A 21,955-nucleotide genomic window follows, 5' to 3' on the forward strand; every position below is an offset into this window, starting at 1 on the left:
GGGGGTTTGTGATCATGTTTCTTCAGTCCCCTGATGAGACTTCCTGCAACATGTCAGATGCCCCTAAGGAGCCGTGTGGAGTCTGGAAGGCCATGGAGAAGGGCATAACCACCTCTCACATGCAAGAATACAGGGGCTTGAACAATAGCATTGTAGTCGCTTTCTGGAAGCAATGGTTTGACCTTAAGAGAGAGCTGGTACCTGGCTGCCTTTTTTGGCAATGTGTTTGTTGAGGTTTGAGGGTGAATCCAAGTGACTTGGCATTCGGTGAAATTTGAGGATTGAAGCTATTAAGAATAATGTCCTTCAGCGAGGTTTGTACTATATCTTGTTTATTGATCTTGGCAAATAACACGATTTTTGTCTTGATTCAGTTGAGCTTCAGACCTTTACTGGGGCGTCTGGATGCCCTGATGAGTTGATTGAAGTAGGGAGAAAGGAGGAAGTGATCTCACTTTCTGTGCGGGTAGATGATGGTAAATGCAGTGGCGTCACTTCCTGGGCAGATGGACGACAGATGGGAACATCCTGAAACATGACATTTCTATATAATACCCATTAAGTGAATGTCTGGCACAAAAAACTTCCATACATGAGTAGTATTTCTTTGCACGTTTCCTATTGTGACATGCCACAAGGCATTGAATTTGAGATCAGTAATACAAAAATGAGTACAATTTTAGCTAATGAGCCCCTCGTCAGCTGGGCATCAGGCTATTGGTTTTGTCCTGAATTTAACAATTCAAAACATTCTAAGAGTTATAGTCTTGATTTGTTTCTATTTATCTATCACTTGATTAAAACAAACTTAGTTGAACGTTGTAAATTGATACTTGTATAGCGCACTACTTACCCGCAAGGGTCTCAAGGCGCTTGTACAAATACCGCTGTGGAACCCGTCCTGGCTTTCCCTGTGAGGGGTCCACTCCTGGGCACCCCCAAGGTGGAGGCCAGGCATCCTTAGCGTTGTGGGGGCCGTTGTGGAGATTAAGCAAGCTATTGCCCAGAGTCGCAAAGTGGGACTCCATGATTGGAATAGGCGCCGAGGCGAGAATTATCAGGTCCGTGGAATTTTGAGCACAAGACCCGCCGAGGCGGGAATTGAACCCTGGTCCCGGGCTAGACCTCTGCATCAGGGTTTGCCACTCTAACCGTTGAGCCACACTTCTCCACTTTCACTATAGCTACAAAACGTTTGAAGATGGCGCAGTGCTGTCTGCCTTGTCTTATGGGAATAGCAGATATGCACCTGCATGAGTAGATGAGTGAAGCAAAGGATTCAACAGTCATGCAGAGAGGGTTGACTTACTGTCCACAAGTGATCGCACCAAAGTGGGTATCACCAGAACAGGCGTGGGGACTGAAATATCCTATAACCAAGTGAAAGTGATTTTTAAGAGGTGGAGCCACCTGTCTTTCTTGTGCCTCAAATTAGTTTTTGTCTGCTGTGGGCTTGAATATTCAATGGCCATCAAATCAAACCTGCATCCAAGCACCCTTCTTACCTGATTCTCTCTCTGCCCTCTATCTGTGCTTGCGTGTGTGCTGCTTGACTGTATCTGTGTTCTGTGGCATTATCTATGTGCCTGTATGTTTTTTGTCAGTGTGCGTCAGTCTCTGTTTGCTGGTTTACAGACATGGATACCAGACATCTTCTTAAAGACTACATTCATAATTCTCTTCTAAGGCCAAATTCCTCACACTGTGTATGCCACATGATATTAAGGGCCATATTTGCCAGGCCATTGCGCCACTGACGTTCCGGTGGCGCAATGCCTGGTCCATATTTGCAAAGTGGCGTTCAACCACTTTTTGTGGCTTAAGGCCGCTTTGTAAATATGGCGCCCTTTCATGCGGGTATTTGTGTGAAAGGGACGTGCAGTGCGTGTTGCTGTGGGCGTTCCACCACAACACCCGTTCCTTGCTGATGCTGCCCTAGTCTTACAAGGATCTGCAAACCTGAGGCAGCGGAAAAAACAAATGGGAAACAAAAGCAGACGTTAGAAGGGCGCAGGAGGAGAAATACTTTATTTCTCCTCGTCTCTGCATTTTCTGTGTGCTGCAGAAAGAGAAAAAACACCATTAAATATTTTTTGTGCATAAAGTTGTCCTTTCCTTAAAAAAAAAAATCATTAAATAATGGTGATTTGCTACTTTTATGTGTTCTGCATTCTGCAGCACACGCAGAAGTAACGAATCGCCATTAGTAATTGTTTATGTGCAGGAAGGGACACCTTCCTGCACATAAACAATCATCCCTGCCACACAGGCACCCTTGCACTATGGCTCAAGGTTTGTCTGCCTGCATGTATAAATGCACTCTAGAAAAGTCAAACCTATTGGTTTTGCCAAAGCTTGTACATGTATGGTGTTGTAGCAAGAAGTCTGCCTTTACACCTCCTGGTTGGAGGATGATGGTTGGTCCTGTTTTGAGTGTATGTTACATGCAAATCAGGTATATCCTGGTGTATTGCTGTTTTCCTGCTGCACTGCCCGCCACTGCTGATGCTTCTCTGTTCTTCCCCTCGCAGGTGAGTACCAAGTGTCGTGGACTGTGGTGGGAGTGCGTTACCAACGCCTTCGATGGAATCCGGACCTGCGACGAGTACGACTCCATCCTGGCGGAACACCCATGTACGTACCTCCAGAGTCGTTTTAAGGCATGGGCAAGTGGGCGGTCGCCCAGGGCTCCCACCTTTCAAGGGACCCTCTGGGAAAGTGAACCTCCTCTATATTTTTTAACTCTGTCTACTCTATCCAAACCTCTATCCCCCTGCCTGCCTCTATCTCTGACTCTGTCTGTCTATGCGGTGTCATCTTAAAGACATTTGGGGTTTCAACTGTTGTAGTGTGACTCAGTTAAACTGTAACATATAATGTAGTCTTGCATGTCATCATGTAGGCTTGAATTAACAGGAAACGGGTAATAAAATGCAACGTTTTTCCGTACAGAGTGGCCCCAAATTATGTGTTGCCCAAGTCCCCCCAAATTCTTAGGGTGAGAGCAAGTACCTCCGTTAGATCTGCACAGGAAGCATTTCATCTTCCTTTTGAGGGCTGAGGGACAGCTGCGAACTCTGGTATCTCTGAATCAATGGATGGTCTGCTGCAGACAGGTGGCATCACAGAGGCAGGCTGGTGATGCCACCTTGTGTCGTGCCCTCAAGACCCAGTGAGTGGTCGTGGGACGCCCCCTGCTTGTGAAGACGCGGTGCATCCTCCGTTTGAAGTTCTCATCTGCAGGAGGACCTTCCTCAGGCCATTCCCTGGAAGAGGACCATCACGAGAGAAGCTTCAATAGAGGGTTTACCATTTCATAATTAAATAAGAGGATTACACTTTAGCTCCCTACTCTAAAGCAGGGTTCTTCTGGGAGTTGTAGTGTAAGGGCCAGATGTACTACCCATTTTTGCATGCACAAACGCATGCAAAAACATTGTGAGCCATGTACAAAGCCTATTTAGCGAGTCGCAATTTATTTGCGACTCGCTAAATAAATTTTGCGACTCACTATTTGGAAGGGGTGTTCCCTTTCAAATAGCGAGTTTCAAATCCATGTACCAATGTTTTGTGACCGCAATTGCGGTTGTAAAACACTTGCAATTCCCACCTACTTCAAGTAGGTGGTAATGCATTCGCAAATGGGAAGGGGTCCCTAGGGGACCCCTTACCCTTTGCAAATGCATGCAAAATATTTTTTTTAAGGCCAGGCTGTGGTCCCAGGGACTGTGGTCCTAGGGCCTGCCCTTAAAAAAATTAAACGAAAACGTTTCTTTTTTTTTTTTTTAAATGCATCCCGTTTTCCTTTAAGGAAAACGGGCTGCATTTAAAAAAAAATACTGTTTTATTTAAAAGCAGTCCCAGACATGGTGGTCTGCTGAGCCCAGTAGGCCACCATCCCGGGGAGGGGCTGTCATTCCCAATGGGCTCTCAAATTACGAGAGGCTCATTAATATTACTGAGCATTGCAATTTGCGACCCTATTGGGAATTGCAAACAGTGTTAAACTCATTGTTGTACATTTGATTTTGTGCCTCACAATTTGTGACTCGGACTTTGTCGCAAACTGCGAGGCGCAAAATCAAATGGTCGTACATATGGCCCTTAGTTTGCTTCTATTGAACCAATTGGACCTGCCCTCAGGATAGAGACTTTTTGTAACAGAAATATCTAGAACTATATAAAATGGGGTGCTGATGACATGGGACAAGGTGTTGGTGCCAGGGCTGGTCTAGAGAGAGCTTTCCCTGGTGGACGGTTAACTCAGTAGGACTTACAGGATATGACGGTCACAGGATGTTTTAATGGGTTTCTCTGGGCCATCTCCAATATGAGCCAAGAAATAGCACCAATTTGTTGGGGGAGATTTATAAAGCGCGACTCGACCCGAAGATATCAGACTGCTCAACAATAGCACCAGTTGCATTACAGATAGACACATTCTTTTTGTTAGGCACAGGAAGATTAAGTGATTTGCCCAGAATCACAGGATTTTGAGCGTCCCATCCGAGAGTCGAACCCGGTTTCCAGCTTCGAGGTCAACTGCTCTCCCTATTTGAAACACACAACTTTAAAGAGGACAGACTGGGAGCAAATTCATATGTTGTCCTAAACATGGTGATTCATTCTCACAGTTTTCCCATAATTTAAAATTTTCAGTAAAAGTGTGTAGTTTACTCTTCTGTTTCCACCCCCCTAGTGTAGGGATGTTTGACGTTGGCTCCAGTCGTTCTTTAACTCCTTGCATGCTGAGGCACGGTGGCGCTGTGCTCATGACGAGCTGAGCTCGTCATGACCGCCGCGACGCTCACACGCGGGGCTGATTCCCCTGCTGTGCTGAGCGTTCCATGGAAACGGGTGTGGTCGTGACGAGCTCAGCTTGTCATGAGCACAGCGCCACCGTGCAGCGTGATGAGCTGAGCTGAGCTTGTCACGAGAACCATGGCGCGCGTGCGGCCCCCCTCCCCCCAGTACCGCGGGGGAACTAGCCCTGCGGCGAAGGGGTTAAGATTGCCCCCGTCTATGTAAATGGTAACTTTACGCCATGTGGATGCTCTGAAAGAGATCTAACTGCTCTGGATACTGACGAGTAATGTTGGACGACCCTCTCCTAGACTTCATTTTACAAGAAGGGCAGCCACCTTATGGCCTGGTCCAGTGGATGACTTGATAGTTGTAAACCCCTCCCTTGTCTGCAGTATTTATTGGTTTTAAACAGGTACTCCCCCTGAAGTAATTGCCCCTTGAAGTGACTGCCCCCTGCAGTGCCTGACCTCTGCAGTGACTCAGGGGGCATAACATAAAATGATGCCCCCAGTAGAATGTAATGCTGAGCCCCAGGGTGTCACAGATGCCACAAATATTCATTGTTTGTGCTTAAACATGTTAATCACATTTCAGGTTCAAGTCAGAGTGGCAAAACAGATCGGCTGTTCTCAGCCGGACACTTGTGGTGGACTGCTCTTCTGATGTACTGTTAGTAAACTTTGAGAACATACCTCACACCTTGGGTAACTCTGCCTCAGAATTCATGTCGGTTCTTCAGAGCACGTGCTCTGAGACAACAAAGTGCTGCGTACAACCTTATGTAGTCCTTTCATGGCACAAAACACCACACCACAGCAGGATGAAGTGTGAGCCAAGGGTGTGTCCACTCTGCATCGCTTGACCCACTGAAGAAATGCACCATTCTGCAAGCTTTCCAACCAGAAGAGGCTTCTGAACCCAGAGACTCCAGCGAGTTCACGGCCATCTGCAGCATCCGTAGCCGCTCCAAGATGGCGGCCGAGTAGAACAGTGACCACAGTACAGTTTTGGAGGATGTGACTTGGCTGCCTTTCACCCTTACTACAGGTTGTACAATGCAGAATCTGTTCAAGGAGCCTGATCACTTTGCAGTGACCTTAATTATTGTTAAAGGAAAATGTCCTGTGGTCTTGGATTCAATAATAGATAAAGTCAGCAAGTGTCATAACTCCTATGGTGATGTATGAGTAGGTGCTACCAAAACCACCAACTACAGACAGGTCCTTCTGTCTTGTTACAGTTCTTACCGGTGAGGCTTGCCGAAGCTGTTCCTTTACCCACTCCAGCTGTTTCACTCATTATTCGCTCCCTCATTCTTTTTTTCCCCACTGGGTCCTATAATGAGACGTGACATTCACTTATTTCTCTGGGTGCAGCTCATGGGGGTTCTTTCCAGGAAGGGTTGTCAGGGTTCCAAAATACTTCGGCCATTTCAACAGAGCGCTCTGGAAGGCGTAGTGTAGATGGTGGGCAGCCTGCCAGGCTTCAGGTAAAACTAAGGTTGATGCCATTTTCTGGGAGAAGATGGTGGGCCACAGTGTGAGTGAGTACTAAGCAGAGAAAGAGAACAGGGTAAAACCTCTGCTCCCATATCAAGTGGGCCCCTGCCTGTGATGCTCAGTGGCAGCAAGGGGATTTGAGCCGAGGTTTGCATGCCTGTGGCACGCAGTTGCATTGTTCGCAGCAGGACAAGGCGTGTATTCAGTTAGCCACATGCATAGAAAGCTATCCTGAGTCCCTGTCAGAGAGGGATGTTACATTATCAAGTTGCTCAACAGAACTAGGTCCTGATTTCTGGATTATTACTATGTTGTTTACTGATGACCCCAGGCTGGGTTCAGATTGTTATGGTCACAGCCCTGATATTGTTAGATCTGACACCAGTGATAATGCACTCCTCTCGAGGGGTGATCTGGAGGGAAGTTTATTGAGTATGACCTTGGATCACAACAAATCCTGCTTGGAAGTCTGGACCCATGCAGCTGTGCTCCAGCTGTTTAACCTCTTCTCAAGCTATTTTGGGTCGCCGGGTTCCTACATCTTCATTTGCATCAACATTTGGATCCTGGTGGTCCTGAGCCACATCCATGGGTTCTTGTTTCCCATAAATGGAAATATACACCCAAGTCTTGCTCACCATATGGTGAGCTGGGGGATGCCACAGGATGGTCTCAAGCATGTATTTTGTGTTGTTTGGGCAGTGATGACTTAAAACTTGACTTGGACAAAGCCACGGTAATGATGTTATTGGGTCAAGGGAGATGGGTGGATGAAACAGTGGCCTGCCCTTCCCTAACACCTGTAGGGAAGTGTTAGAAATGGGGATTTCCGGTTGGCTAAGGCTTGCGCCAAAGCCAGGCAGAAACCACCACTCTAGTCAGGGCAAGGGAGTTACACCCCAAAGATAACCCCTGCTCACCCTCTAGGTAACGTGACACGAGCAGTAAGGCTTATCCCTGAGGAAAATTAAATTTTGGCCATATTGTGTTCCCTAGCGAGTACCCCACCGACTCCATGTACGAGTTAAAGTGCATGTAACTTCCCTCCTGTACCAGCTATGAAGACGCAAATACATTTGCGTCTAACGTTAACTTGTCCTCTTTCAGACCCACCATGAATGGGTTGGATGGTCCGTTCCTAAGTATGCTATGCCAACGTCTTTTTGAAGTGCACTCCTACGTTTTTCAGCCTGGCTGAAAGTAGGCCCTGAATCTCTGCCACCGAGCCTCTTTTCTGGCTTCTGACTGCGAGGGCCCCTGCCCAAGTAGCCCCCGTACCCGTGAACTCTGACTTACTTCTAGCGCGGCCCTCCGTGCTCAGCTCAGCCTGCTGCCTGCCAAGATTGACTATAACCTTCGAGTTATCTGTTTTCCTCCCCGAAGATACATTCCAGCCTGCTAGCTTCAGTAAACATCCTTCCTCAGCTACAGGGCTAAAGGGCCGACCTGTTTCTATGCAAGTAATTCATAGCCTCTGTTGCCATGCTTCCATGGAAGGCCCCATGCCCCACGCTTCTCATACAGACACTCAGGCGCTTATACACGCACTCACAGCAAGTATAGAATAGCTTCTGCTCTAGAGACCTTTCTGTCCAGATAGCTTAGTTCCTAAACATCGGATATCAGATATAATAGAAGCACAAGTTGATCTGACATGCCAGACTTCTGTCTCTTTCCGTCAGTGTAAATGTCAAGTCCCCTGCACCCCGTCAATCACACGTCATGCAGCTGCGCGCGCATCCAAGCTTCCGATTTCTGCTGACATTGCAACATTCTGTTAGCACCACCCCTTGGTGCCACCCACTTGCGTCACCTATCAGTGACGTTTCTAGCACACACCTCTAGCTTACGCCTAGTTTACGCCTCTTGATGATGTACTAATACCACGTGTATACTGTTATCTCGTTTTCTCTCAGCTGTTACGCCTCTTACATTGAACATTATGATGTAAATCAAGTATATAAGCTATGTATTGTCAATAAACGAGAGCGCGCTCATCTATCCCTTCTGACACCCTGTGTGGTGGTCAGAACATGATATCCTGATTCCTTTATGAGGAATAAAACCCTTAGAAACTCTTACACCACGGACTCTGTTTTCCTTCATTCTGATTGAGTTATTATTGATTAAGTACTTACCTGCATAGAAATTAAGAGAGTAAATTAATTATTTACGTCATTTTGGCGCCCGAATAGGGACCCCTCCCCCACCTCACGCGCCGGAAGGTGCGTTGCAATCCGTGTCCCCTGCCATCAGTTAGACGGACTACACGTGTACTGGCAGGATTTCCTGCATCCCCCTCTGACACACGGAGGTGACGAAGACTGCAATCAGTGCCCAGACGAGGCGGTGAGGAGTGCGGAGGATCCCGACCAGAGCCCAGCCGAAAGAAGCAAGGTCCGAGGTGTGAAGAGGCCCACCAGTTTTCCGAAGTTTTCCGAAGTTTTCCGAAGTTTTCCGAAGTTCCGAGTCGAGTCCAGTCGAGTTTTCCGAGGCCTTCTGTTTTCCGTGCTTCCCGGTGAGTACCATTGCTGGGTCGTATCTAGACGGGTTTGGGTACGCAAGTCCGGTCTGCACTGTTTTTAGGCAGTGTATCTGTACTGTTTAGCAGTATATCTAGTATTCCGAATTTCTGAAATTCTGCACTGTTACAACAGTGTATCTGTACTGTTGAGCAGTACATCTAGTATAGAGGGGTAGTCATCTATGTTTTAAATGTTTTTGTAATTAATGTCGTGGTATGAATGTGATTGTTTTTGTGCATTATTGTGTTTTCTTGTATAAATAGTTACAGTCGAAATTAAGTATCAAGGATCGAGCATTTCAGTATCAAGTAGGCACAATGCCGTTTTTCAACAAGTTAAAGCAGATAGGAACTAGGAAAGGGATGTTAGAGGAAGAGATTCCAATCCCCCCTAGGGACACTCCAGGTAATTTTATGTACAATAAACATGGCATAGACGCCATCCTGTATCTAGAGTTATGGACCGATTACACCAAGCACCTAGAGGAAAGATACCGATGGCCAGTTAACGGAACATGGGATGCCGAGTGCATCATAAAGGTAGAAGAAATATTACGGAAAAAGAAAGCTAGACAATCTCAGAAAGACGCCATAGAATTTTGGCGTAAGGAATCACGTAAGCGTGCTGAAAGAGCACTCCGTAGAGAAGACAGACTTCAAGAATCAGAAAAGGCCCAAGAAAACGAATTAGTTACTGAGGGAATTCGAGTAAAATTAGAACAAATAGATCGTACCCAAAATAGCAAAGTGAACAACATGTATCTTTTGGCCGAAGGTACCACTGACGCCATTTCAGAAATACCGAAAAATTTGCCGTCACCATTGGTTCCAACTAAAGTAATGCACAAGACTACTAAAGACATATTCCTAAATTCCTATCTAGACGATGCAGCACCAGCTTACACCAATCTGCCTGTTCGTGCCCTGCCTACAGACAGGGACGGGGGCGGTACTCCACCCCCAGGTCACGTTCCGCCGGTACCGCAACAGACTTCTCCTGTTCCGCCAGCCCCGCCACTTCCCCTACTCAAAACTGACCTACCGAAACAACGTTTGCCTGATCCACCTAAACGACAAGTTCACGTTCAGATACAGACTCCGCGGAGAGATAATGCCCAAGCATCCGCCTCAGGAGGTGCGACAGCGGGTCTACAGACCCCGCCACCGACACACAGATTGCATTTAAAAGACACACAGAATCCTTTCCAGTCTCCCCACTACTCATCCCGGCTCGAGGCATTGAAAGATAGGATGTCGTTCTGCAGATATGATCCAGTACCCGGAACAGACGATCTAATGGTATTAGCATCACTGCGCTTAAGATCTGCCACCGACAGCTTGGTATGCTGTGTGGGCATGCAGGAAGCCCTCGACAGACTATACAAATTCATACAGACAGGGAAAGATCCCGACAGTGTCCAAGCTGCCATGTATAAACAGAAAGTTGACATTCAAAAACAGATATTACGATTCTTCATTAATTGTGTAATAAGAGAACGAGACAGGCCTGGAACAGATCAGAGTGAATTAGACGTATTGAACAAGTGGGGCCAAAATATAGCAGAAGCAAAACATGACAAGGGGACTTGCATAGCCGCTATGTCCCAGAAAATTAGAAAGGCAGTATTAGCTGCACACCAGGAAGAAACTGATAAAACTTCCTCCGAGGAGGAAAATGAAGATGAGACGTCAGGAAAGTCTACAGACATTATAGCATATGTAGGTAGGGGAAACTACCTTAGGAAAGGTGTCCGTCCGGAGAGCAAGAGAGTTTTCTTCTCTGCCTTAACAAATCCGAATTCTGCTGAGCATCAGTTCCAGGAAACTGATAAACGGCTTCGAGATCGAGTTGGGTACCATGTACTCAATTCTATGGATGAACAAGAACTAGCCCGATCAGCTGTATCATGGGCCGAGAATGCAGACATATATAATGATGATACCGTAGCACAGACATTTCTGAACCTCTCCCCCGACGAACAGAAATTAGCAGGTGTATACATGATTCAGCACCTTCTCATTAAATACAGAAAACATTATTCTGATCCAGGTCCCTTACACGAGACACTAGAAGCACTACTGATGGATAGATGGAGAGGCTTAAGTACCAAATTAATTCAAATAATTCTAGAACAACGACGCAGATATGATACCTTTGTAAGCTCTGAATATGTTCCCGCCCCACCTCCGGAGAGGAAAATGTACCATATACAGTGCGGGGGTGGTATTGAAAGTCAGAACCCCTTACGAGAAGTGCACCCTGTTATGGGTGAGGATAAGGTTTTGAAACGCGTGTATGTACACACGCCTCTGACTAAATTAGAACTGTTAGAAATGAAGAAATTAGTCCCGTGCCATGATAAAGACCCTGCAGGTTTCCATAGAGAGCTTAAAGACATGTTATTAATGGGGGACTACACATATGATGATATCATGAAAATGTTGAAAGTATTATTGCCCACGGGTATATTCGAGAAATTAAAGGAAAAGGAATGGGAGGTGGGAGACACAAAGATTGCCTGGGCAGAAATAGAAGAAGAAGAGAAAAAACGGGTTCCAGGGTTAGGCCTTGGGGACAAAACTAAAGCATTACCAGGTTTGATAGTACAGGTCTTGCCCAGATTGTTGACAACTAGAAAAGAGGATTGGGACGCAATCTCGTCCTGTAAACAGAAACAAGATGAAGATACTAGCGACTTCTATTCAAGATTCGAGAAATGTTTTATTATCAATAGTGGCCTCCAGCCAAGTAGCGAGTCGTACCCACATCTTTTTGTATCAAAGTTAGTCGAGAATTCCCTACCGTTAGTTAAAAATAGAGTGTATAAAGTCGAGAGTACATGGCAAGCAAATACGCCATCCCAGATGTTACAAATGTTACAATATCACCAGAATAGAATTAGGGAAGAACAAGATCAGGAACAGAAACGTATGAAAGACACGAAAATGAAAATGTTAGTAGCTCAGACGGTCCCATCCGACAGCCACAGAAAAGGTACGACCCAGACAAGTCACACTGCAGCTCCTGTTAAAGGGACATGCAATTATTGCAAGCAGCCAGGTCACTACGTACACGAATGTTCAGTTCTGAAACATAACATAGCGACGGGTAAAACTAAAGAAAGACCGCATCCGCCTAGACAAGACCATAACCAGCATCAGTCTACACAGAATACACAGCCTATGCATGCATCCGTACAGACAGCACAGACCGTAGCAGTACCACAGCCACAGCCCATTGCTGCAACTCAGCAAGTCTCCCAACAGATGTACCAGTATGCCCAGTCTGCTTACCCCGAATACTCCCGATATACATGAAACAGCCTAGAGAGGGAAGGTGGCTTGCCTCTTATTGAGATTCCTGTAGATCAAGAAGGTCCTTATGTACACAGTCAAGTATTGGGGAAAGACAGAAAGTTTTTAATAGACACAGGGGCAAGTCGCACTACAATAAGTCATGACGAAGTTCCAGGGGCACCCCTCTCAGGCTCACAAAATGTTTCCCTTGGTTTTTCAGGACAGCCTATTGTAAATGAAGTATCAGAACCAGTTCCCCTGGCTGTGGGTCCATTATCACGCGTTACAGACCTGTTACTAACGAAATCATGTCCAGAAAATCTATTAGGAATTAAAACATTGAAGGCTCTAGGAGCTATAATCTGCTGTTCCCCGGAGGGAGTTAGACTCTTTCTGCGGGATTTCAAGGGCCATTACGTTTTGCGTGAGTTTGACGTCAGATTAAAAAATGTACCTGATTACTTGTGGGCAAAAGGCCCAACAGATGTAGGATGTATGCACATTACACCATACCGCGTTACACTCAAGGCAGGTGTTGTATTACCCAGAATCAGACAATACAAGTTACCACCCGATGCTGTAGTGGCTTTACTGAAAATCATTGAAGAGCTCATTGCCCAAGGAGTGGTCGTCGAGACCGACTCCAATATCTGTAATTCACCAATCATTCCGATTCTTAAACGTACTGATCCCAATGCCCCGCCAGTATATCGGCTGGTGATTGATCTTCGAGAATTGAATAAATGCATTATCCCACAGTATCCTGTGGTCCCCGATATATCATCTCTATTGACTGCTATTGATTCAGAAGCAACGTTCTTTACTGTAATTGATCTCAAGAACGCCTTCTTCAGCGTGCCTATTGATCCAGAGAGCCAATATCTCTTCGGATTCTGTTTAAATGGACGCAGTTTCAAATTTTCGCGCGCACCTCAAGGATTCACAGAAAGCCCCAGCATCTATAGTCAAGCACTGAAGAGACAACTAGATGGTATCCAAATGCCAGTCAACACCGCTTTACTACAATACGTCGATGATCTGCTGATCACCGCACGAAGTGAGCCCGAATGTGAAAAAGCATCACTGACAGTTTTACATTTCCTGGCCGACAAGGGACACAAGGTGTCTCCTTCGAAGCTACAATTCTGTGTTCAGCAAGTTGTGTACTTGGGTCACTTGCTGTCCAAAGTGGGGAGACAGCTCACTCCTGATCGCATCCAGTTAATTGCAAATATGCCACAACCCCAGTCACAAAAGGAAGTGCGGGCCTTCATAGGCCTCACCTCGTACTGCAGACAATGGATTCCCCAGTATGCATTTCTAGCCAAGCCACTCATTCAGTTAACGACACAGGAGGCAGCGACTTCGACTGCCCTCCCTTGGACTCAGGAACACACACAAGCTTTTGAAGATTTAAAGAAAGCCTTATGTCAAGCACCAGTTTTAGCGACACCATGTTACAACAAACCATTTACACTTTTTGTTACAGAACGTGATGGTACAGCGTTGTCTGTCCTCACTCAAGATCAAGCAGGTTCACATAAGCCTTGTGCTTATTTTTCTAGTACATTGGATTCAGTAGCCCAAGCACTCCCTGCGTGCTTAAAGTCAGTAGCAGCAACAGCGTTAGCAATCAGACAGAGCGATTCAATTGTTTTAGGTCATCAGTTAACAGTACAAGTTCCACATTCTGTAGAGGTTTTGCTAAACAGAACCCAGACTCAACACTTGACTATAGCACGACTGACAGGTTATGAATTAACACTATTCCAGCCACACATAGAAATCAGACGTTGCAGCATCCTGAACCCAGCAACACTGTTACCTACAGTTATGACAGATCCAGCTCCACATGATTGTATAGAAATCATTAATGCAGTAACTAAGCCTAGACGAGACTTAACAGATGTCCCATTGACAAATCCAGACCTGACACTTTATGTGGACGGTTCATGCATGAGAACAAGTACAGGAGAATTAGTGGCCGCGTATGCCGTGACCACTGAAACTGAAGTTAAAGAAACACATCGTATTGATACACTGTCTGCTCAAGCAGCAGAGCTCATCGCTCTGACCCGAGCTTGTATTCTAGCCAAGGACAGAAATGTTAACATATACACAGATTCCCGCTATGCCTTCGGAGTTGTACACGACTTCGGAGTCCTCTGGCAAGAACGAGGTTTTCTGACCTCTCATGGGGCCAAGATACAACATGGCCCCCTCATTCAAGCACTGTTAGAAGCAATACATTTGCCCTCGGGCATATCAGTCATGAAGTGTAAGGCACATACTAAAGTCACAGATTCTGTTTCCCAGGGTAACGACCTGGCAGACCAGACAGCAAAACATACAGCATTGACTCACACCCAGACTACTGATGTGACAAAGACAATAGTACCGACACAGTGTATGGCAGTTAGAGATCCCGCCCTAGACGTAATTGACATCCAGACACATGCTACTCCAGATGAAATAAAGAAATGGACTGAACTAGGAGGGATCCAGACAGGTCAAGGTTGGATAACGAAGGAAAAATCTAAATGGTTTCTCCCTGACTCGATGGTTCAAGTCATGATAAATACAGCACATAGTCCTGCCCATCTTGGAGAGAAAGCCATGTTAGACAGTTTACAGAATCTCTGGTACAACAAACACTTACGAGCAGCAGCAAAACAGAAAGTGCGTACTTGCATGATCTGTTGTCAGTTCAATCCAGGTAAAAGCGTCCCTGTTGAGCAAGGTGGATTCCATCCTCCCGATCACCCTTTTGAAGTCCTCCAGATGGATTATATCCAGATGAATAGCTGTAGAGGATTTAAGTATGTCCTTGTAATTGTTTGTGCTCTGTCCCGCTGGACCGAAGCATACCCAGTCCCAGACTACACTGCTCCGACCACTGCCAGACAGTTGGTTCGTGAATTCTTCCCACGGTACGGTTTACCTCGTGTCGTGTATTCAGATAACGGACAGCCGTTCTCGTCCGAGTTGATGAAACAAGTTTCCCTCTTGCTAGGATATCAGTGGAGGTTCCACTGTGTCCGACATCCCGAAGCAGCTGGCCTTGTAGAAAGGCATAATCAGACACTAAAAATCCGTCTTGCCAAGATCTGTCAGGAAAAAGGAGTCGACTGGATAGTCGCCCTGCCCGTGGCACTATTCTATATGAGAATGGTCGCCCACTCAAGATCAGGGCTATCTCCGTACGAAGTGGTTTTTGGTAGACCACCGAATATGTGGGGGACGCCCATTCCGAAAAAGATCACTGATGTTGATTGTAACATGTTGACAGATTACCTTGCCTCCTTGATGTCTGCACTCCAATCATGTCGTTCACAGGTTGCCGCAGCCTTCCCTGACAATACCGATGTAAAGGCGCATGAGGTCCGTCCAGGGGACCTGGTACTCGTCCGGAATTTCGACCGGAAAAGTCCGCTGGAGCCCCGTTGGAAATCCCCGAAGACCGTTCTGCTTACCACCAGGACCGCTGTGAAAATCGAGGGGAGAAAGGGGTGGGTCCATACGAGTCACATCAAACTTTGCAATGAACTAAAAAACGGACTGAAACAGGACTCTGACTCGTCCACCCCCACCAAAGACTGTGTTGAAGCACAAGACGTTACCGTCTCTAAACGAGAAAAGACTCCCCAAGAACTTTACCGTATGAAGCTCCGATCTAGCAAGTCAGACAGTTTAATTGTTTAAGTCCTCCCCTAGGTGAATCGGTTAAATAGTTTCTGACATGTATCCCCTAGATCGAGATAGAGAGAGAGAGAGAGAAGCAAAGAAACGTACTTACTGCAAATCACTGCGTAGTCACTGCATAGTGACGTTGTTAATAATGTTTTTTCTAAGTATTCTAATTATTATTGCCAGCATTCTGCTACCTATATATTGGCCTATTTTCAGGCGTGAACAATCTGCTTACAATGTCTCTGCTGAACACACTTTTAGTGAACTTCCTGCACATGAACTCTCTTACAGACTTGCGCTGCGCAACAATACATTCATTAGTATGTTACATCACTCCCATCAGACAAATAATGCTACGGACTGTTGGATATGTGGCCGACTCCCTCCCTACCAGAATTACAAGGGAGCTCTGCCCCTCTTTCCGTACCCGTTCACTCACAATGGCTCCTGTGGAGCCTGGTTTAAAATAATTAATTCCTTAGATCCCGATATTGCTGTTTTTGATGGGGGCTGGGTTTGGGGAAACTTGAACTTAGTCCTTCTCAACGTCTGTTACCCTGATAAAGAGGGACTTCCCACTCGAATAGGAACTGATCTAGAAAATGAAGTATATGGATTAGGTAATTACACAATTAGCCTTATGATCCTTACTGTTGAATCTGAAACCGCTCCAGTTTCGCCCCATATGTTAGTATTACCAGTCACAGGTGAATTATGTGTTAGCAAGAAAGGTTCAGTACACGTAGGTCATAGTAAATGCGCTACTGTGGTCGAGTTCAGTGACCATGGTAAATCGTCCTTTAAAGCTACCAGTCATTCCTACTTTGTTTGTGGTCATACCGCATACATACGTTTGCCTCCAGATTGGGATGGTACCTGTTACATTGCATTCCTTCTGCCACCTGTCTTTCTAGCTCCCCCTGATTACCATAGAAATACGAATCTAGCACCGAATAGACCCAAAAGAGATATTCCCCTTGTCGACTACACAGAAACGGCATGGGAACAGTACACTGATTTTAATAAAGGATTCTTTTTCTTCCTAGGACCTGTCCAAAACAGTAAATTGATACGCAGATTAACAAGAACTCTTGAAGCAGTAGTGAATGAAACTGCCTCCGCTCTAGGTAACTTAACAGAGGAGCAGTCTGCTATACGGACTGTTGTCCTTCAAAATCGTCTTGTAATTGACGTCATCTTGGCAGATAGAGGTGGAGCCTGTAAGGTCATCGGGTCAAGTTGCTGTGTTTTCATTCCACAAAATGCACCATCTGTCTATCAAGCTATTACCCGTCTACATAAAATTGCAAACCAGATACATCAGAATCCAGGCACCTGGACTTGGTCCGGTTGGTTCTGGACTACGTTAACAGCTTGGGGATGGAAGATCTTATCCTTCCTAGGCATTGGCCTTGTCATAGTATTCAGCTGCTGCCTGTGCCTGCAGTGTGGGCCAGCGATATGTGGACTGTGTGCCACATCCTGCATTGAGCATTCCAGTTGCCTCTCAAACAGTCAAAGAAAGAAAGACGAACATATAATGTTACAAGAACAAACCGATCGATTTATGAGGATCGATATATCATGAAGGGACCGTAGGGAACAAGGAGGGAATGAGGAAAATTAAATTTTGGCCATATTGTGTTCCCTAGCGAGTACCCCACCGACTCCATGTACGAGTTAAAGTGCATGTAACTTCCCTCCTGTACCAGCTATGAAGACGCAAATACATTTGCGTCTAACGTTAACTTGTCCTCTTTCAGACCCACCATGAATGGGTTGGATGGTCCGTTCCTAAGTATGCTATGCCAACGTCTTTTTGAAGTGCACTCCTACGTTTTTCAGCCTGGCTGAAAGTAGGCCCTGAATCTCTGCCACCGAGCCTCTTTTCTGGCTTCTGACTGCGAGGGCCCCTGCCCAAGTAGCCCCCGTACCCGTGAACTCTGACTTACTTCTAGCGCGGCCCTCCGTGCTCAGCTCAGCCTGCTGCCTGCCAAGATTGACTATAACCTTCGAGTTATCTGTTTTCCTCCCCGAAGATACATTCCAGCCTGCTAGCTTCAGTAAACATCCTTCCTCAGCTACAGGGCTAAAGGGCCGACCTGTTTCTATGCAAGTAATTCATAGCCTCTGTTGCCATGCTTCCATGGAAGGCCCCATGCCCCACGCTTCTCATACAGACACTCAGGCGCTTATACACGCACTCACAGCAAGTATAGAATAGCTTCTGCTCTAGAGACCTTTCTGTCCAGATAGCTTAGTTCCTAAACATCGGATATCAGATATAATAGAAGCACAAGTTGATCTGACATGCCAGACTTCTGTCTCTTTCCGTCAGTGTAAATGTCAAGTCCCCTGCACCCCGTCAATCACACGTCATGCAGCTGCGCGCGCATCCAAGCTTCCGATTTCTGCTGACATTGCAACATTCTGTTAGCACCACCCCTTGGTGCCACCCACTTGCGTCACCTATCAGTGACGTTTCTAGCACACACCTCTAGCTTACGCCTAGTTTACGCCTCTTGATGATGTACTAATACCACGTGTATACTGTTATCTCGTTTTCTCTCAGCTGTTACGCCTCTTACATTGAACATTATGATGTAAATCAAGTATATAAGCTATGTATTGTCAATAAACGAGAGCGCGCTCATCTATCCCTTCTGACACCCTGTGTGGTGGTCAGAACATGATATCCTGATTCCTTTATGAGGAATAAAACCCTTAGAAACTCTTACACCACGGACTCTGTTTTCCTTCATTCTGATTGAGTTATTATTGATTAAGTACTTACCTGCATAGAAATTAAGAGAGTAAATTAATTATTTACGTCATCCCGGAGGCAGCTTAGGTTAAGTATTTGCGCACGCACCCCCAGCAACAGCATCCCAGGCCCCCCACAAAAGGAACTCCACACAAGGTTATATATAAAAATAGCCTTTGTATTATACCAAACACATTAGATAAGAAACACACACTTTACAATGTGCCATAGGCACGGGCAGAATTTACAGGGGATTATGTACATAGGACAGGGCCACATGGACTACTGTCAGGAATAAGCATTTTTTAGAAATAGCACATAGCACATATAATAACTATAGCGCCAAATAGCAACTGTAGACCACAACCAGTAACCACTGGTAAAAGGTAAGTACCACCTACGCAATCCTAACCACCTTAGGCATATATCACGCAGGGAACCATGACACACTAGTATAACCCATACTAGATAAAACAACCTCCTAAGCATATACATATGTCTAGAGGTATCAGAACAGGGTGCGCAAAACATTCTACACACAGTACATTTCCTAGCACCCTAAGAAGCACATAAATCACATTTAGCGCAGAAATCACATTGAAGTCCAGGTTGCGCCACTGCGCCAAAACCTAAACGTAGCAGCTGCCCACTACTTGCTGGGCAGCTGAGGACAAGAACAGGCCTAAAAGCTGCAGCTGGCACTAAGTGCTGCGCAGCTGGGAAATGCCCAGGTAGGGATGAAGGAGTGCGACTCACTCCTGAGTCCAAGACATGTCCCTAGAAAGAAAGGCCTAAACGGTGCACCTGCCCACTACTCGCTAGCCCCTCAGGACAAAAGACTGCGCCAAAACCTTGGAGCCCTTTAGGCTCTAGAACATAGATTGCTCAAAAGGTGAAGCCATCTAGGCTCTTTGAAGAATGCTGCACATTTCGGAGCCCACTATGCTCTTAAAACAATACATGTGCCTTCTGGAGCACTCTGGCTCCCAAACGAAATGAATGCCCCAATGGTGGAGCCCTCTGGCTCTGTACAAAATGGTGGGGCGACCCCACTCTGGGCGAGACTCCCTCGGCGCTCTCTCTCCCCTCCCCACCCTCCGGGCAGCTCCACTCACCGGCTGTTTCTCCGGGGGCGGCGGGGGCATGCACCATACTTCACCCGGTCCCCCATCTCGGGACCGGGACTTTGGGAGGCAGAGCCCACGTGGCTCCGGGCTGACTCTTTGGCCGGGGCTCCCTCCAGCACCTGGCAGCCCCGCAATACTGGTGCAGCGTTTCTGTTGCCGGCCCCGTGGCTCTCCCTACCTCTTGGAAGCCCCGGTCCGCGGGAGGCCATGACTTGGCCGGCTTCTCTTCATTTTTCCACCAGCGCGGGACTTTCAGCCAATCCCAGCGCGGCGGCGGGCGGGACTTCATTCGGCAACCCATAAGTCCCGCCTACTGCCAGGCACAATGCTGCCTGACTTCCTGTTTTGCCGCAGCGGCAGTGGCAATCTCTGTTCCTGGGCAGCCACAAGGGGTAGGCTCCCTCGGTGGGCAAAATAAAACATAGAAGCGGGGTGGGCACCCGTAAATAAGAATTAGCAAATAAACTGGCAAAATGCAGGGTGGGCACCTGTGAGGGGCACAAAAGGGCAGGAGCGCTTCCCTCGGGGAAAATGCCAGCGCTCTGCCCAGGAATAGAAATAAAGCGCTCACGAGGCTCTGGGGGCACAGAAACCTCCAAAGGCCCCAGAAAAGAGGATCCCCCTAAAGCAAAAAAGGGGTCCCAGCGGTCCAGGGCATCAGGAGGGGAATGCAGGGCCCAGGGGCCAGCACACAGGGCAAGAGACAACCCCCATGGCGGTCCCTCCTGGGCCCACCCAGCAGCAGCCCCCTCCTATTAGGACCCAAGCAGGAACTCCAGGTATCCAGGCATCCAGGGGCTGGGCAGGGCCCAGGGAGGCAAACCTTCCCCTGGGCCCCAGCAGCAGCATGCCCCTGGTAGATTCAAGTCAGGAAACAAGAACAGTGAACATGAGGTCACAGCCTCATTTTATACACAAAATCCCTTTGTCTCCAGGGTGCAGGGTGGGGGGAAAACCAGACGCAGCTGGTTCTGGAGCACTTTGTTTTGCTCAGCCCCTCTCCCTATTCACAGGACAGGCTAGGGTAATCAGTCGCACCACAGGGGGCGGAGCCAGCCTTGTGGAGGGAAAGCCCAGCCCTATTCAGGTCCCAGGTGCAGCCCTTCCCTGCCATCAACATGCAGATCTCCCCATTCACCACCGGGGCAGACCCATCCTGACTTCTGGAGCCAGGCACACCAGCCAGCTCCAGCCAATCACAAGCCAGACAGTCACTGCACAGACAGGCCAACTTCTAGAAGTGGCACTTCCCCACTAGACATATGAACGCCGCACACATCATCGCGCAGCATTCAAGCTCACGAGTTCGCACATACCAAATTCGACCTTGCACTCCCGACGCATCAGGAATTACCATGGACACACACATTCCCCATGCATTCCTATGGGAGGGCAGGCCAATCTCACACACGCACTCAGAGAGCGCACGCACTTTACACTGCGCCACAGTGCTAAAGTGCGCAAAGACCAGAAATCATTATAATTATGTAACACTAAAAGGCAAAAAGTTCAGGGGTGAACCTGCCAGAAGGGCCAAGTCCAACAGGAAGGATATGCTTGATATGTCCTCTTAGTAAAGCTAAATAAATCTGCCACAGCTTGGCGTTTGCAGATCTGTCTAGCCAAATAGCCAGGTCTTGAGGGTCTTCCTGAAGGTGTTCATGGAGGGGGCGCGTCCAATGTCGTCTGGCAGTTCGTTCCAGGTTACGGCTGCCATGTGAGAGAAGGATCTTCCGCCAGTTCTGGCTCGGTGGATACGTGGGGTTTCGGCCAGTGCGAGGTTTGAAGATCAGAGGTTTTTTTGGGGTACCTGGAAGTTGATTCTGTCATTAAGGTATTTTGGTCCGTTGCTGTGTAGGCATTTGTAGGCTGAGTGAGGATTTTGAAGGTGACTCTTTTCTCCACGGGGAGCCAGTGGAGGCTTTATAGGTGTTGGCTGATGTGTTCGTGTCAGGGGATGCCGAGGACAAGTCTGGCGACGGTGTTCTGTATTGTCTGGAGTTTGCGGAGTAGGCATTTGTTGATGCCAGCGTAGGGTGCGTTTCTATAGTCCAGTCTGCTGGTGATGAGTGCATTGGTGACTGTCTTTCTTGACTCAGGCGGGATCCACTTGAAGTCTTGCGGAGGACGAGGAGGGTGTTGAAGCAGCTGGAGGTGACGGTGTTGATCTGTCGGCTCATGGTGAGTGATGAGTCGAGTACGATGCCGAGGCTCTTGGCGTGTTCTGGGATCTTCTAAAGCAGTGAGA

The 21,955-nt window shown here is 47.2% G+C and overlaps 1 protein-coding gene across 2 annotated transcripts in view; it reads left to right on the forward strand.

The window, feature by feature from the left end:
- The window catches only part of CLDN16 (claudin 16), a 93,514-nt gene that overhangs the window by 40,095 nt on the left and 31,464 nt on the right, over positions 1-21,955 (forward strand). For both annotated transcript variants that reach the window (XM_086944966.1, XM_086944965.1), the window contains exon 2: positions 2,532-2,634. In XM_086944966.1, coding sequence (XP_086801092.1) covers positions 2,532-2,634 — 103 coding nt within the window. The remainder of the gene's footprint in view (positions 1-2,531; positions 2,635-21,955) is intronic.

This window comes from Lissotriton vulgaris, chromosome 11, assembly GCF_964263255.1.
Source record: "Lissotriton vulgaris chromosome 11, aLisVul1.2, whole genome shotgun sequence".
Taxonomy (NCBI): domain Eukaryota; kingdom Metazoa; phylum Chordata; class Amphibia; order Caudata; family Salamandridae; genus Lissotriton; species Lissotriton vulgaris.